General features: G+C 51.0%; 5 protein-coding genes across 5 annotated transcripts; 4 read left to right on the forward strand and 1 right to left on the reverse strand.

The window, feature by feature from the left end:
- Window positions 1-1059: 1059 nt before the first annotated feature.
- EDD37DRAFT_312452 (AEX-3 domain-containing protein) lies at window positions 1060-4736 on the forward strand. Its single transcript, XM_062811345.1, has one exon. It carries the CDS (start codon window positions 1356-1358, stop codon window positions 4698-4700), a length of 3345 nt encoding a protein of 1114 aa, XP_062671552.1. The 5' UTR covers window positions 1060-1355; the 3' UTR covers window positions 4701-4736.
- EDD37DRAFT_312182 (uncharacterized protein) lies at window positions 4617-6042 on the reverse strand. The gene is made up of 3 exons (XM_062811344.1): window positions 5853-6042; window positions 5777-5783; window positions 4617-5718 (listed from the first exon to the last, which is right to left on the reverse strand). Exons 1-3 carry the CDS (start codon window positions 5914-5916, stop codon window positions 4773-4775), a joined length of 1017 nt encoding a protein of 338 aa, XP_062671553.1. The 5' UTR covers window positions 5917-6042; the 3' UTR covers window positions 4617-4772.
- A 619-nt stretch (window positions 6043-6661) lies between these two features.
- On the forward strand, window positions 6662-7843 carry EDD37DRAFT_648131 (uncharacterized protein; the record flags this gene model as incomplete). The annotated part of the gene is made up of 1 exon (XM_062817975.1): window positions 6662-7843. One exon carries the CDS (start codon window positions 6662-6664, stop codon window positions 7841-7843), a length of 1182 nt encoding a protein of 393 aa, XP_062671554.1.
- Window positions 7844-10075: 2232 nt separating this feature from the next.
- EDD37DRAFT_312159 (uncharacterized protein) lies at window positions 10076-12372 on the forward strand. The gene is made up of 5 exons (XM_062811343.1): window positions 10076-10653; window positions 10751-10849; window positions 10905-10963; window positions 11024-11286; window positions 11380-12372. Exons 1-5 carry the CDS (start codon window positions 10460-10462, stop codon window positions 12031-12033), a joined length of 1269 nt encoding a protein of 422 aa, XP_062671555.1. The 5' UTR covers window positions 10076-10459; the 3' UTR covers window positions 12034-12372.
- A 124-nt stretch (window positions 12373-12496) lies between these two features.
- EDD37DRAFT_625282 (uncharacterized protein) lies at window positions 12497-14772 on the forward strand. The gene has a single exon (XM_062816227.1). The coding sequence runs from the start codon at window positions 12590-12592 to the stop codon at window positions 14387-14389; it is 1800 nt and encodes a 599-aa protein (XP_062671556.1). The 5' UTR covers window positions 12497-12589; the 3' UTR covers window positions 14390-14772.
- Window positions 14773-14885: the final 113 nt, after the last annotated feature.

Here is a 14885-nt window from a genome sequence, read left to right on the forward strand (position 1 = left end):
CAAGTGCTTGCTCCATGACAACGATGTGGCGGATGGTAGTGTTGGGGAGGTTCAAAGTACGATAGGAGACAGGACGAAGATCTTGAAAAGGTCATGCCGCACCTGCAGAATACGAGCATCTCGGGTTCAGGGCGCAGTTTCTGCATTGGCGTTAATTGACACCTGCAGAACATGGACGAAAGAGAAGATGAGGATGGAAATCTCAGATTCCCCATTATGAGTATCCTGCAGCATCTTTCGGAGGATTTCTGGCAGGTCGTTCATGTACTCCAGACTGTATCCATCGCAGCATGGTTCTTTACATCCTTCACGAAATGCCCTGTGTGCAGTGGTTTACATGTCGATGAATTTGACCTCCACCTTGTACGAGTGCAGTTAAGCTCCAGGGGCTCAAGGCCTAAAAAGAGTGAAACCAACTAATGGAGTGGCTTTGCTATCTTTAACTGGACCAACGCGCTTTGGGGCTCGATTAGCGCAGCCGTGTCAACGCGATTGACTCAATATTTCCCCTCCCCAGGTCCCTGTCATGGCTAGCGATGCTCCCACACCTCCAAGACGCGTATCACGAACTCGATCAAGTCTACGCACAACAATTGGTCGTCGATATCAACAAATGATGAACTTGTAGCATGCTGAGACGGCGAGAGAAGTGGTGTGTAAATGACAGAGGCAGCGTTAAACCACTCCATCGCTGACCTGCAATTCACTTCCCGTGCAATGCACCGCGCCTCTCCTATTCTTAACTGCTTCAGCGACGTCTTCATAAAAGAAGGAAATCCCTGACATATTGATAGTGCTAGTCATTGTTCAAAAGTGGCACCCTTTATTCTGCTTCAGTCCAGATCCCCGAATTCCACCCTGGGCCTTTCTGCCAACCACACCGCAGACCCAGCAGAAACCTCGTTAGTCTCGACCTATCACGCCTGTCCACTGGCATCATCTCATATCTCCAGTTCCTCTCAAAGGGCCGATCCCTGTATCCACGTCAAAAAGTGTACTTTGAGATATCCAAACTTCCTTTCGCTTTCACCAACTCAGTAATCTCTTCGTTCACCGTCGAGAGCAAGGAGAGAGTGGCATATATCGAAGACGCACAGACGAATAGCCCTTGAACGGGGTGAAGGAATGTCCGTTGTCATTCTGATAAAGGTGGCCGCGAAAAATCCCACCATGATAAGCGAGCCATAGACATTACGTCCTTCAATGCAACCCACGTCTGCATCACAAACCCCGGAGCTTTCAGCACATCTTTGCAGACGACGATAAAACGCATTCAACAAGAAGAATGCCTTGAGATCATCAGTCGATTTTGGACAGGATCTTGGTTCTTGGTAATCGCCCTTGATACAGGTACTATGGCACCGATTGATTCTTCTGAATCTTCTTGGCCGCTGGCGGATTATTTCTGGATCGCTGGTTTGGATGGTCAACAGCTATCCGACGCCTTTTCTCAACCGAGATGGTCATACGAGATCAACGACAGCAATGGCATCGACTCAATTATCCAGGAAGAAACCACCACAGCCAACGATCAGTCTTCCATACTCCAGTCTCCTAGGCCTTCGATCAACCATTCGAGACATGACTCATACCAACGGCTCTCTCAACTCTCGGATGAAGCTCGACATTCCATCAGAAGTCTGTACAGTCCAGTTCGCAGCAATCGTAGCAGCCTCACAATTAAGCCTGTTGAAAGCCCCCCAGCCCATCGGATGTCAACGGCTATTACCGAGGTAGACTTCGAAAAGGCAATGCAGAAGTTCGCAACAGATCGAGATACCTTCTTCCTTGACTTATCATTCAATCAAGCAGATAAAGCGAAACCTACTCGGCCAAAGTCGCGAGTGCAGACCCAGAAGATTGTCGTGCCAGATGAGCCCAGTCCGCTGCCAAATCGTAACTTTGGCAGCATTCGGAGACATCTGTCGTTCAAAGATATGGCCAGTACAAAACGACAACCTTCCATGGCTAGGAAAGTCAGCACACGCACTTCCCGGAGAATGAGCAGCTACAATTCGGTCATACCAAGTCCAGAATCTTTCCACACTTCACCCAACGAACATCCATTGAGGCGCGCATTCGAACCTGTTTTGCTGGAGAGGTACCCTCGACCATCGGTCCTTGACCGAGCACAGAAACGGGGATCGTTTCCAGATTACGTGCCAATGTTTGCCTTTCCCAACGATATCACAATCGTATGTGCGGATATAAAGCCACGGTCTACATGGCATGAATTCTCCATGACTGCAGCCGACAATTCGAGGATATCGACAGTGCAAGTCACAATTTGGATTCCTGTAAGCTCTGAAGTGGCTGATAACTTGGAGAAAAAGTGCGACGAATGGCGGAGAGCTCACATGTCGGAGGCCGAAAGAGAAATGGCAATCTCTCTGGAGGAAAGATTGAAAATCGAGAACGCAAAATTGTCCAGACTCTTGGCTACTCTCCCTGGTGTCCTCCAAGGATCTCCAGAAAGAGAACAACTAGAAGACGAAATCAGCGCAGTTGAAGAGAAGATCAATGTCATGTCCGACATGTTGAGGCCGCTACGCCATGGCTCGTCAGCGGAGATCCAGGGTTTGACCGCGAGCGACACACGGTATTGGATACCGAGAGCTTATGGCATCCTCGGCAGAGACAGCACAATGACCAACTTCTGGAGGCAGTGGCTACGTGCCATTGTTGTGCCGATGATGGATGGTGAAATTCTACGAGTTCCTGCCAGTTCCCCAAAGGTCGGCATGTGGCAGCCGCTTGAAAGATATGTCGCTACAATCTGTCTTGACGCTCCCTGTCCTATCTCTTCGAAAGTACAGGTCCAAACCTCCATACGAGAACTTCAACTATATGCAAAGAAGGAAGCTCCCAACGAACTTCCAGGGAGTCGAACAACCGACCTGTATCCACTATTCAGGACACTCACCATACCCAACATCATACTCCTTTTTGAATACGTCTTGGCAGAGTCCAGGATCGTCCTCCTCTCGTCTCATACCTCTATGTTGCAATTGGTTAGCAAGGCTATCATGGACTTGATTTGGCCGCTCGAATGGGCTGGCATCTTAATCCCGGTGCTTCCTTCACGACTGGTGCAGGCGCTTGATGCTCCCTGTCCTTATATCTGTGGCATCAATCGTGACTACGAAAGATATGACCTGCCAGACGACGATTATGTACTGGTAGATCTGGACAGGAACGAGCTTCACAGCATTGCACCACCACCATTTTTACCTCAACGTCAACGCAAAAAATTAATGTCATTATTGCATCAAGCCGTACCCTTGCACCACAGCTTCGGTGTAACACCCGGGGCACCCGCATACACCGTCGAGACCTTCCCGAACGATGCCTTCTCTGCCGAACTTGACTCGGTGTTCACGGCTGTTGCCAAGTCGACGAATTTGGACAAACTGACGAGCCTCAGCTCCGCCTCATTTGGTGCGCAGGCTGCTTCGGAGACTCTGCGTCGTGCGCCAATGTTGAACGTTTTCCTGGCTTCCGGTACGGCAAACGGCAAGAGCATGGAACGGCCCAGGACTTCCTCGACTGCACGGCAATCAACCTACACCGAATCGGACGGCATGTCTCCCACGAGCGGTAGCTTCCCTAATACGTTCAATTTCACGACCTCTAGGCATGACTCTGGATATGCTCTGCAAACGTCCTTACGCGAGAAGCGATCTGGCCACTTCGATTCGATGTCAAAACGAAGCATCTCCGTGCCTCAACAGATGATAAGAAAGGCTAGTCTCCCGTTTGTTCGGCACAATGCTAGTCCTTCCACTGGCTCATATCCCGACCCATTGAGAAATGGCTCGACCTTTGGCTCGACCTATGCAAACTCAGCATACGCACAGTCAACGTTGGCAGCGTCTAGTATTATGCCGAACATGTACATACAACCTGCAAGAAACGTGGAAGGGACATACTGGGTGGAAGGTCATTGCCTGCAATGGCGGGGTGCAGAGGGCCCGTCTACGTGTGTTCTCTGTGACGATAAGGCTCAAGATGGGTATTATCGATGTTCCGGGTGCGGCTTCGTTATCCACGATCGATGTGCTTCACAGATCACAATCCCATGCTCAGCGGCTTTCTACCCCGATCAGGTCCGAGCTGCGTTTGCAAGAGGGTTCGGCACCCTGTTCTACAACTATCGAAAGTTCATGCACCCAGCGCCTTTGCAGAAGAAGAAACTCGGAGCAGTATATCAATTCGACAATGAGGCGTTTATCAGGAGTCTCCCTGCCGATCACGCAGCTTACATGGAGATGTTGCAACAAACACAAGCCTGGAACGAGTTCATCATCGATCGCGAGGAGAATGTTCCAAAACCGTCATTACCGCTCTTTGACGCCATTATCTCGGCAAAACGGGGACGAGCAGGGTTGCTTCGATCAAGTCTCAATCGAAGAAGCTTCATGCCGCGATCTCCGTCCACTGCTGCCCGGGCGGATATTCTGACGGACACGTCGCAACACCAATGGCGGATTATTGCTGTGCCTTGCAGTACCGAGCGGCCAGACCTTGGTGCAGCAGCAAAAGGCCGTGACTATCATACCGTCATCACACGCACACCCTCCAAACTGGAGGATGGACTATTCAGACAGGAAGAAATGGTGCCAGACTTGCCGACCATCCGGAAACCAAGAGCACATACACTCAACGGAAGGATGAATGGCCTCAGCATGCATGCACCCTAATGCGCCATAAAACTCGGCACCGCACATGCACATGTAGCGCATACGCAGGGAAATCTCAATTCTGTAAGAATATCACGACACTCTTCGCCGCGACAGGAGACTTCCTGTACTCAGCGAGCCCCGCTCGCCCATCGAGCTCCGCCACTGGATGGCAAGCTGACCCAGCACAGCCCTACCATCTCTTCTCATGCTCTCTTTGAGCTCTTCCAGACCATCCGACACGCCTTGTTCCTGCTCCACGACGAATGCAACCTGAATCACATCGCGGGCATTGAGCAGTGGATTTCGCACCTCGACGCCATCCTCCTTTTCAGCATCCCAATTCAGCGACGTGGCTTTGAACGGCGTCTTCGCTTGCAGTCTACTCTCCTCAAGAACGATGGCTGTGTCTGACACGTTCTCCAACTGCGCTTCTAAGACGTATCGGAATAGCGTCGCTCTACCATAAGGGCCATGCGTTTTGTCGGGGACTTCAGTCGACGGCAGTTCCGTAGCCTTGGTCCGAACGCTCAAACACGGCTGTGCGAGGAATTGGTACAACTTTCGGAATGATCTTACCCTGCCGCTGGTTGCTTGTCCATCTCCAGATGTGGTCTCCGTGTACGTGACGTTCACGGCTAGAACATGATTCCCTTCCTCCTTAAGGTCGAACTGTATGATGCGCTGCAACGAACTACCTGGTCCCGTCTGATCACTTTCAGACTCAGCAGCACGCAATTCCAGTGGTACAGACTGCGATGGTGTTTGCATTTCGACCAAGATCCGTGTGCCCGAGACAGACTTAGTGCTATTCCCAGGCAGAAGCTCGTTGTTCGCGCATAATGCACAAGCGAATGTCTCGCCAACGTGGGCGGATCCGAATGACGGTGGGAGACCTAGATTGTTGGTTAGGATGAATTCCTGGTCGACCCCGGCCGCGGTGGAAGGGTATGCAAGTGACGCCGTCCGCTGGATCTTGGTGTCATGTTCAATTTCGAGCGGGAGTGGATGTTGTTGGACCAAGGATGGGCGAGAGAGCCTTTTTTGAGGGTGAGATTGGATTAAACAACGCATTGGACCAGACGAGGAAACCCTACCTTAGAACTATTCGACTTGTATTAGCAAAGCAATGAATCTGTAATAGACCCTTTCATATTATTTGGCTTGCCTCACCTTTCAGAGAGACCGAGTGAGGCTCTTTGGGGAAATTCCCTGTATCGGCGCGAGCGCGAGCCATCGGTTGTGTCTCGATGGATGTTGGATCATAATCGAGAGACTATGGATTGACTCGATCCATATCACCATACCATGTGCAAGAAATAGGGGCACAAGTCGAGCTTACGACTACCAGGGCATGAAATAAGATGAGGTATAGAAACTCAAGTATCTGGGTAGGTTTGATGAGTTCCAGATTGTGGTCGAGCAAACTTACAAACAATGCCGCTTTAATGACTACAGCCTGGTAGGATACACTGTTCTTCACTCTGTTTCCTACTCAGTTTTCAACTCACACTGTAACAAGCCTAGCATCGTCATATCTAGGACTATGCGGTTGTGTGTGGTGCATCACATCTCAAGCCAGAGAATCTTGGGTTTCGGGCATCCTTCTGCCACAAGGCGGTGGACGACGTTGAGGCCTCGAACGGTCTCCCATGATTTATCATCACTGCTTGAGCGGCTGTAGGTGACGCCGAGGGCCGAATGTTCAAATAATTACGCTCAGACACCGGGGAGTATGGGGCCGTCAAGATAGACATCACGACTACATTACTAATAAGTGGTCATCGCGGACAATGTCCATTGGTATATGTACAACGTGAAGTCACTGCTCCGACATGTGAGTAGCACTTATAGTAGTTAGGCCGCTGAACAAACAACCTTGACTCCTCTCAGCCACGCCTGTCATTTCGTTTCGTATCGCATTGCCGCAGCAGCTCAACCCCGCACTTCTGCTTAAGAACGACTTTTAGCCCTCACTCGCAATGCCGCTCAACGTCAAACCAATCCTCATCTCTGGAGGCGGGCTCGCGTCCCTGCTCCTCGCCCAGTCCTTACTGCTCTCGAAGATCCCTTTCGTGATTTTCGAGCGCGATGCCTCTCTCACATTTCGCGGCCAAGGCTACCGCCTGCGCCTCTCCTCCGAAGGTCTCGACGCCATCGAATCCGTGCTCGACGAAGCCTCATTCCAGAAATTCTACGACACATGCGGCAAGACCGCCGGCAGCGGCTTCGCCGCCCTGAACGCCAACACAGGCGAAGTAATAGGTCAAAACCCGGGTGGCGAAAGCTTGGGATCGCGCGAGGGCAAGATCGTGGGCATTGCACGAGGGGATATGCGCCGCTTGTTCCTCGAGGGCTGTGAGCAGTACATCCAATTTGATAAACATGTCAAGGGATACGAGAAGACATCTGACGGCGTGCTCGCTATATTTGCGGATGGCTCCAAGTCGGTAGAAGGCTCGATGTTGATCGGCGGAGAGGGCATCAGGTCGCAGGTTGCAAAGCAGTTGTCCGGAGGAAAGTTGAAGGTGTTTGATACGGGTGCGAGAGGCATCCACGGACAAGCGCCGACGACCGCATTCAAAGGTCTGGGTGAGGGCGTGTTTCGGCTTGTCGACAATACCCAACCACATGGACAGATCTCAATTATGACGAACGTGCGGGCAGGCGATATGAATGACCCCGATGTACAGTTCGGATGGACCATGGTTGGACAGCCCGGCGTTATCAAGGCACCGAATGACGACTACACAATAGTGGGCAGAAAGGCCGCTGATATCGCTAAGGGCCTGACGGCACACTGGCATCCTCGATTCAAGCCTCTGTTCGAGGACATGGTTGAGAACGAGGCGGCGTTCTGGAAGATCACGTGTTCGACACCCAGTGGTGTGCCGGACTGGGATAATGACAAAAGAGTCACAGTCATTGGCGACGCGGCACACTCGATGACTCCAGCAGGAGGTATTGGAGCCAACACCGCCGTTCAAGACTCGGCGTTGTTGGGAAGGTTGTTGCGTGAAGCTGGTGGGTATAAGGACGGTGTCACAGCTGAATATGAGAAGGGCATGAGGGTCTACGGGAGTGAGGCGGTCAAAAAGAGTTATGGGCTGGCCTCGGGTCAGATGAAAGTCAAGATCGATGAGGCGACGACTCCGACGGTCTAAAGTTCACCTGTCCGGTTTTTGCTCAGTCAACGTTCACCATGGAGAATGAATGAGGAGCTGTCGAGCCATGAGCAAAGCCAGGTGACTGGACCGCTGTTAGCGCCTGCCGCCTGTGGACCTACTGCACCTGTATGTTGCTCCTCGACATTACATCTCACTTACAGCTCGACACAACTTTACGGCACCCACATTTGGAGGGCCTTGCCCGGGTCGGATTGGCGTTGTGTACTTATCAAGGTCCCTACATTTTATAACAGTCATAATCATCAGTTCCGCGCGCGGCAAACCACGAACATCATCACCACCCACCTACGGGTTGAGAGCCTGAACCAAAACCGATCCTATACCTAACCCGAACCTGAAGTGAACCCGAATCTGCACTTGAACTGTACCTACAGACCTGTACCTGAGCCTACGAACCTCGACGCTATCTTTTAGGACCCTGTGTGTTTTCCTTGCGAAGAGGGGGCGGTTGTTTGGCGCCTGCCGCCTGTGAACTGCACCTACACATTACTCCTCGACATCACATCTCACTTACACCTCGACATATACTTACGGCACCCACCGGCGAGTCTATTTCCAGAAAGAGTGGCACTGTCTGACCGCTGTGATTCCTTAGGTTCGCGAAAGTCGCCGAGCAGACACAGTCAAAAGATCAATAGGCCCACCATGCCAGAACGCGAGCTCGAGTTTGTTATAGGGGATATCGCCGACATCCTGGCGAAGATGATTTTGTGATCGGAGTACAGGACTGCGGGACGGCGCCAGGAAAGTTCAGGTGGAGTTAGCAGCGGCCGACCATCATGCAATGGGGCACATTTCGATCAACGGATCCATAAGAATGGCCTGTTCACAAAAATCTTCATCGAATATGTCGACCTCGACACATCCCTGGCCGCCGCCTGCCTGTCCCCAGCCTCTATCTGAGGAAGTAATGCAGGCATCAACCCCACCAATGGTCGACGATCTCCAGAACACACCATCAGCTGGGCGCAGCAAGTGGGCAAGTTACGTGCTCGTCTTGTTGAAAGACGGCTCCCCAAAGTGATACAACGTTGACGACTGGAAGAAACACACCGACTGCCGCAGCTACAAGGAGCAATAGTAGACCGAATATACCAGAACCGCGAGCTCGAGCTTCTTGTTCGTCTCGACTGACCAGACTCGCCAATATCAGTGTCATCTATCCATGACTGCAAGATTTCCAAGTCAGCTTCTCCGGATATCGCTAAACTCTAATCAGAATGGCGACATGATGGAGGGTTTTACCGGCTCAGCGACTCGTGTAAATGGCCCGGACTACTGTGGCTACCAGGAGCAAGACGAAGTGACTAAAACCTTCTGGAAGGTCGTCTGAACGTGGGACGTGGAGCAGAAGAGTCGTCTCTTGCAATTCGCAACCGGCACGAACAGATTTCCAGTCAAGGTGCTAGGATTTTCCAGTGGATGAGGATATGCCCGTCGTAGACTGAAATGGAGGAGTTAAAGTGGCACACAACGTGAAGTAGAGACAGTTTCTCAACAGAGTCGTGGAGAAATGATCAACGCAGAGACGCTCTGTCCATAGCCCACTCCATGCTGAGCAAACACAATGTTGTAGATCTAAAAGATCCTACCAGCCCCTAATGCCGTCCTTATAGACCAGCTTCAGCTCGATGCCTATCGGCGACTGCCATGATATTGATGTATACTGTAGTATCCCGTTTCTAAACGCAACATTAGCGCGCCGAGAAAGTTTGAATTTCTTAGTCGTGCCATTCACTTGCGCTTATCTCAATCACTTCAATCTGAGAATCACATTACGATCAGCACGACTTTCTGGAATTTTGAATTCTATTTCTGATTAGACGATCAGATACCTCTCGCCAATTTCGCCGCTGCGATCTTTCTTGAAACCACGCACAGGCACTCAGGATAGCCTAGAGTCTCGAGCCTCTACTTCGAAGATCCCCGGAGCCACACTATGCGTACAAATCACGCTTTGATCTGCTTTTCCTCGCTATTTGGCTCAGAGACGTTCAACATCATCGGTGAGAAGATCCCGATCGCGCGAACTGGGTTTTCTTGCCTTTTCAATTCGCCATACCCGTCAGGGTAGGCCCTCAAGTAAAAAGCCAAGGGCGACTCGATGGTTCCGATCGTGGGCTCCCGCCGCTATCGCTCGTACCAGGGAATGTTCTTCTTGTTCCCTATCTTTTGCGAATATAACCCAAGCACGCGACATCAGCTCTCCAGACAGCTATAATGTATAACAGTTATAACATGGATCAGCAGGAGGCTTTCTGACGGTCTGTGCCGAGCTAGCGCTTTGCAGCGCGCTCTACCAAGTGAACCACCGGCTCAACAGTCCTTTTTTGGGCACAGGCTGGTCCCTCCTCCACTAGTGCTCCTCATGTCTTCCGAAGGTTTCGCAAAATCTGTGGTAAACGCAGATCGCACACGACTGAAAGCTATATATCCTCCTGGTTGACCCTGTTCTTCTTTCAATTCTCCTCTGACCTTCCCATCCCTACAAGCCGAGAGCCGGCATCTCAAAGGTATATCGAACCTGCGTTGGGCTTGTGCAGAGTTTCATCTGCATCTTCAGCTTCCCATATCTTCAAGTCGAACGCCAAGATGTCGTTGGCTCCTATTAACTGGTTTATACCAATTGTTGTGACCGCTGGCGGTTGGTTGTTTGGCAAGATAACGGAGAATCTCCATATATTTCCAGAACCCCCAGATCACAGTACTCCCGAGGACACCATTGTACGCATCTGGGCTGGGATGAATGCGAATAGATCCACCAGTCTATTGAGCAGCCTCGAAGGGTGGGTACTTATCCACTCAAAAGACTGTGCCACTGAGGCACAAGTCTCTCAACATGTCCTCGATTTCACTGCTATAGCTTTCTGACAATTCCTACAGGTCGAAGCCTCAGGTGGTATTGTATGATGAGCGTGGAGACCACATAGGTGATACCAAGCCGGGCGGTAAAATATTGGAGGGCGGGTTCCAGGATTTCATGTGAGGACAGAGTACCGCTTCTTCTGGCTCTCGGACGGCCTGCTGATGGAAGCAGTATCTCACCAGACAAGAAGGGCAACAATGTTCGTCCAACCTACCTCCAAATCAACATCCGTAAGTTGCGGTCTGTCCAGCCTAGCGTTCAAACATTCTGATGCGCCACAAAATTTCTAGACACCATTGATGCTATCTGCATCTCTGCCATCCAAATCCAGTACGCAGATGGAGGTTGGAGCACGATCTATGGTGATGTCCCTGTGCAATTTTGTGGCTGGGCGGGATACCCTTCAATAACTCCATTTTATACGGGGAGTGACGGCAACGATATATACAAACCATGGTGCTTTTGGATGGACAAAAATGATAGTTATAACGACGACTGGAACGGCAGTACTTGGAATCCTAAAGACCACTTTTCTCAAAGCGCCAATTTCCACGTAAGTATTTGTCTTTGCGAAAGACTGAGCCATTGAAGCATGAGTCTTCGGTTTGTCTCAAGTTTACCGACACAACTTTCTGACGATTTGTAGATCCCCGACTTCAACGGCCAGCCAGATGTTATATCTGCCTACCACGAGAACCATGATCTACTATGCAACAGTGAGGGCCGAATGCAGGGTCATCCATGGTGGCCGGAAACAATCGCCGTCTTCAAGCCGCCGTTGTCATATGGTAATAACGCCAGCGATGCTCCCGGTGTCTCACACGAGAACAACAGCCTGGATCCCAAGATCGTGACTGACGACTTTGTCGGTGCCGGAGAATGGCCACAGAGCGCAAAGAATCCGCATTACCTGGTAAATTACAAGAAGCATAAGAACGACAACGACAAAGACAACTACAACAAGAAACTTGCTGCGGGTGGCAGCAACAAAATGTTATATGCCCTCTTCGACAGTGACGACCCCAGTTTCAGCGCCGATTATGTGTGCAGCCGACCGAACGTCTTCGGTCCGCACTATGCCAACGCGTGGGAGCGTAAATTCTGCAACCTCGACGATCGCACTGTGTGGCCTTTCTGCGATGACACCCACACAACCAATTGCTTCGATATGGAGAGTCACACACTCTGGGGCAGCGCGTCTGCTCCTGCCAGCGGTAGTATCGGTACATTTGATGTGGGTAGTGCGGCCATTCGCACCCCCCTTTTGAGTCTGGCCGGTCGGTCAACCTTAGGCATGTAAAGCCACGTTCGGCCAAACTACCTCCAGGAGTCCGACCATGTTTTGCAGGCAGCATCGAGCGGTCCTTTCAACAACGGACATTGCCGTGGAGAGAATGTGTTAATCTTCAGCGCAACCTTCGGACGGCGTTACTGACACTGGATGGCGTTATTGAGAGTGGATGGCGTTACTGAGAGTGGATTGTGTTACTACCTAGTAAGGTTGAGGGTTGCTGCTTTTCTGCTTTTGGTCTTTTGAGAATGTTGTAGTCAGTCCTCTTTCAACTAGAGGCATCACGGTATCTTGTTATTCGAAATCAGCATAGGCCAAATGTTCAGCATTGCCACTTTCCAATTGTGTATATTATTGACATGTCGTTCACTGTGCCAGTGGTCCTCTGTCCCTGCTCTTGGCGATCTTCGCGCGTTTTTGTTGGCTGTCACCCGTACGACGACTCTTGTTTACCCGGCCCGACGCGTCGCCCGCATTTTTTGCTGAACCTAAAGTAAAACAACTACTGTACCATCATTCAACCTGTTGGTTCACCACAACTTTAGATGTTTCAGATCTTCATAACATGCGTATCACACGTGCTGCCCTCCGAGCTCAGGCTCAAGACGAAAACAACTTCATCCACGAAGACTGCAATGCAGACACTATTCCGGAAGATGTTGGCACAGACATAGAGACCGACCGACCAGCCTTGAAGGACATCACTAACGACAACTACCCAACTGCGGAGGACGAGCAAAGCCCTGAAGAAGCTTCGGAGGTGACGCTAACAACGAATAAGAAGGAGGAAGAGCCCACCACGAACAACAACTCTGAGCAGAAACCCAATCGACGGGAACACGAAGAACAATCGCAGGCAGTATATAAAGATTCACAGGGCAACACCCATCAAACACAGGAGACTGCCCTGGTTGAGGCAGGAACCAGGGACGACCAGCCCCAACTTGAATCCGAGAACGCCGCAGCTGAGCAAGTCCAAATCATCGGCCTGACCTCGACTCCTAAACAATCTCGTAACGACGCTCCCAAAACACCTAAATTCGATCCCTACATACACACCCCCGCGCCAGAGATGGCAACCTCAAACCCAGACACGACCGAAGACTCCTTCCTTGAGAACATCAAATCCAGATCTCCCAGCAAGATACACTCTGACGAAGAAGTGTCCCAGTCTCCCTCGACCTACAATGTGGAACCTATCTCGCGAACACCCAGAATAGAAGACTCTGTCGAAGCGATAGACGCACTTGAGGATGCGATTGAAGAGTTCTCTGACAAGATTCCTGACCTGGACGGCCTCAAGATCGAGTCTCCTATCAAGTCCCGCAAAAACACACCAGCACGCCTGACTACAACAAAGACGCCAAACACATTGAGGAAATCAGAGCGATCACCAGGCAAGCCCATTCGAACACCCTCCTCGAAGACGGCCTCCAAAGTCACAGTAAAGCCTGCCCCGGCGCCTCGAGCCTCCACCGTCGTCCGCAACGCCCAAATAGTCAAACACACCTCAAAAGCACCCATCATCACCAAGAAACCTATCATTGATGGCCTCAAAGCGCAAGAATCTTCGGCCTGGGCCTTACCATCTCTGACGTTTTCCAACTCTCCAGCAAAAGCCCCATCCCACTCAAACACCACGAAGAAACGCGTCTCCAGCGCTACCCTGTCAACCAACAGACCCGCCTTCATCGTCGCCAAATCTGTCAAGGCACCGACGAGGCCGACTTTCAGCCTCCCAGGAGAAGCAATCTCAGCCAAACTCAAGGCTCAAAGAGAAGAACGACTCAAGCGTGAAGAGGAGGCTGAGAAGGAACGCAAGATTTTCAAGGCTCGACCTGTACCCGTAAAAGGGGCCCGACCGAGCGTTGCCCCCCGTGAAAACAAAGCCAGCCAAGCTAGATTGAGCATCTACGCCGGTGGAGTGAACAAGGAGAACGTGGCGCCCACGAAGAAACCTGAATCCAAGCAGCGGCCGTTGTCGCTCAGCGCGAAACCAGACACTAATAAAGCAAACTCAAGCGTGCGCCGCGTCACGAGTGTCGCGGCGGTGGCCAAACCTCGAGTATCCTCGTTGCAATTGACGGCGGGTCAAAAGCTATCGGTCACTAAGGAAGACGTGGAGCAGCAGAAGGCTAGAGGCAGGGAAGTGTTTGCCCGGAACAAGGTTGAAATGGAGAAATTGGAGAAGGATAGAAAGGAAAAAGAAGATGCTGCGCGCAAGGCGAGGGCTGAGGCTGCTGAGCGTGGACGACAGGCAAGTCGCGAGTGGGCGGAGAAACAGAAGAAGAGACTTGCTCTGCAAAATGCTGCGAAAGTGGCAGGTAGTGCCCAAGGTCCGAAGGAAGCCGTGAATTCTGCTTGACTGGCTTTGGCATCGGGTATTGATGTTTACAAAAGTTTTTACAGCGCCGGTGTTGCTTTTGGATCAGGGATTGGTTTTGTATGTGGATGTTACACCTGAGTGTTGTATGAGTCCTGATATCACATTCCAAAGTTAGTCATTATGCTTCCCCAACTTCTCGAGTATTAGCAAGTAACGCGGTATATCGGGAGTCCGTTAGGCGTAACGACTACCCCCGCACAAAATTATTTAGATATCGCGTTGGGTGTGACGGGCCCCCCAGTAGGCATGCCTAAAACAATCAACGTTGGCACTGGCGTGCTCTGCCGTATGCTCTGCCGTAGTAAATGACGCCTATCTTGTTGTCAAAACATGTTTATTACCGGTTCAACCTCGGTAATACTTGAATTTGGCCCCGTGTCCTAACAATCCGCAACAAAAAACACTTGCGGTCTCAACATTCGTCTTCTTAGAGGTCTTTATAGCTAATCTATCCGTCTCTGAGAACATCGAAATG

Source organism: Exophiala viscosa, assembly GCF_022695815.1.
Source record: "Exophiala viscosa unplaced genomic scaffold EDD37scaffold_3, whole genome shotgun sequence".
Lineage (NCBI taxonomy): Eukaryota > Fungi > Ascomycota > Eurotiomycetes > Chaetothyriales > Herpotrichiellaceae > Exophiala > Exophiala viscosa.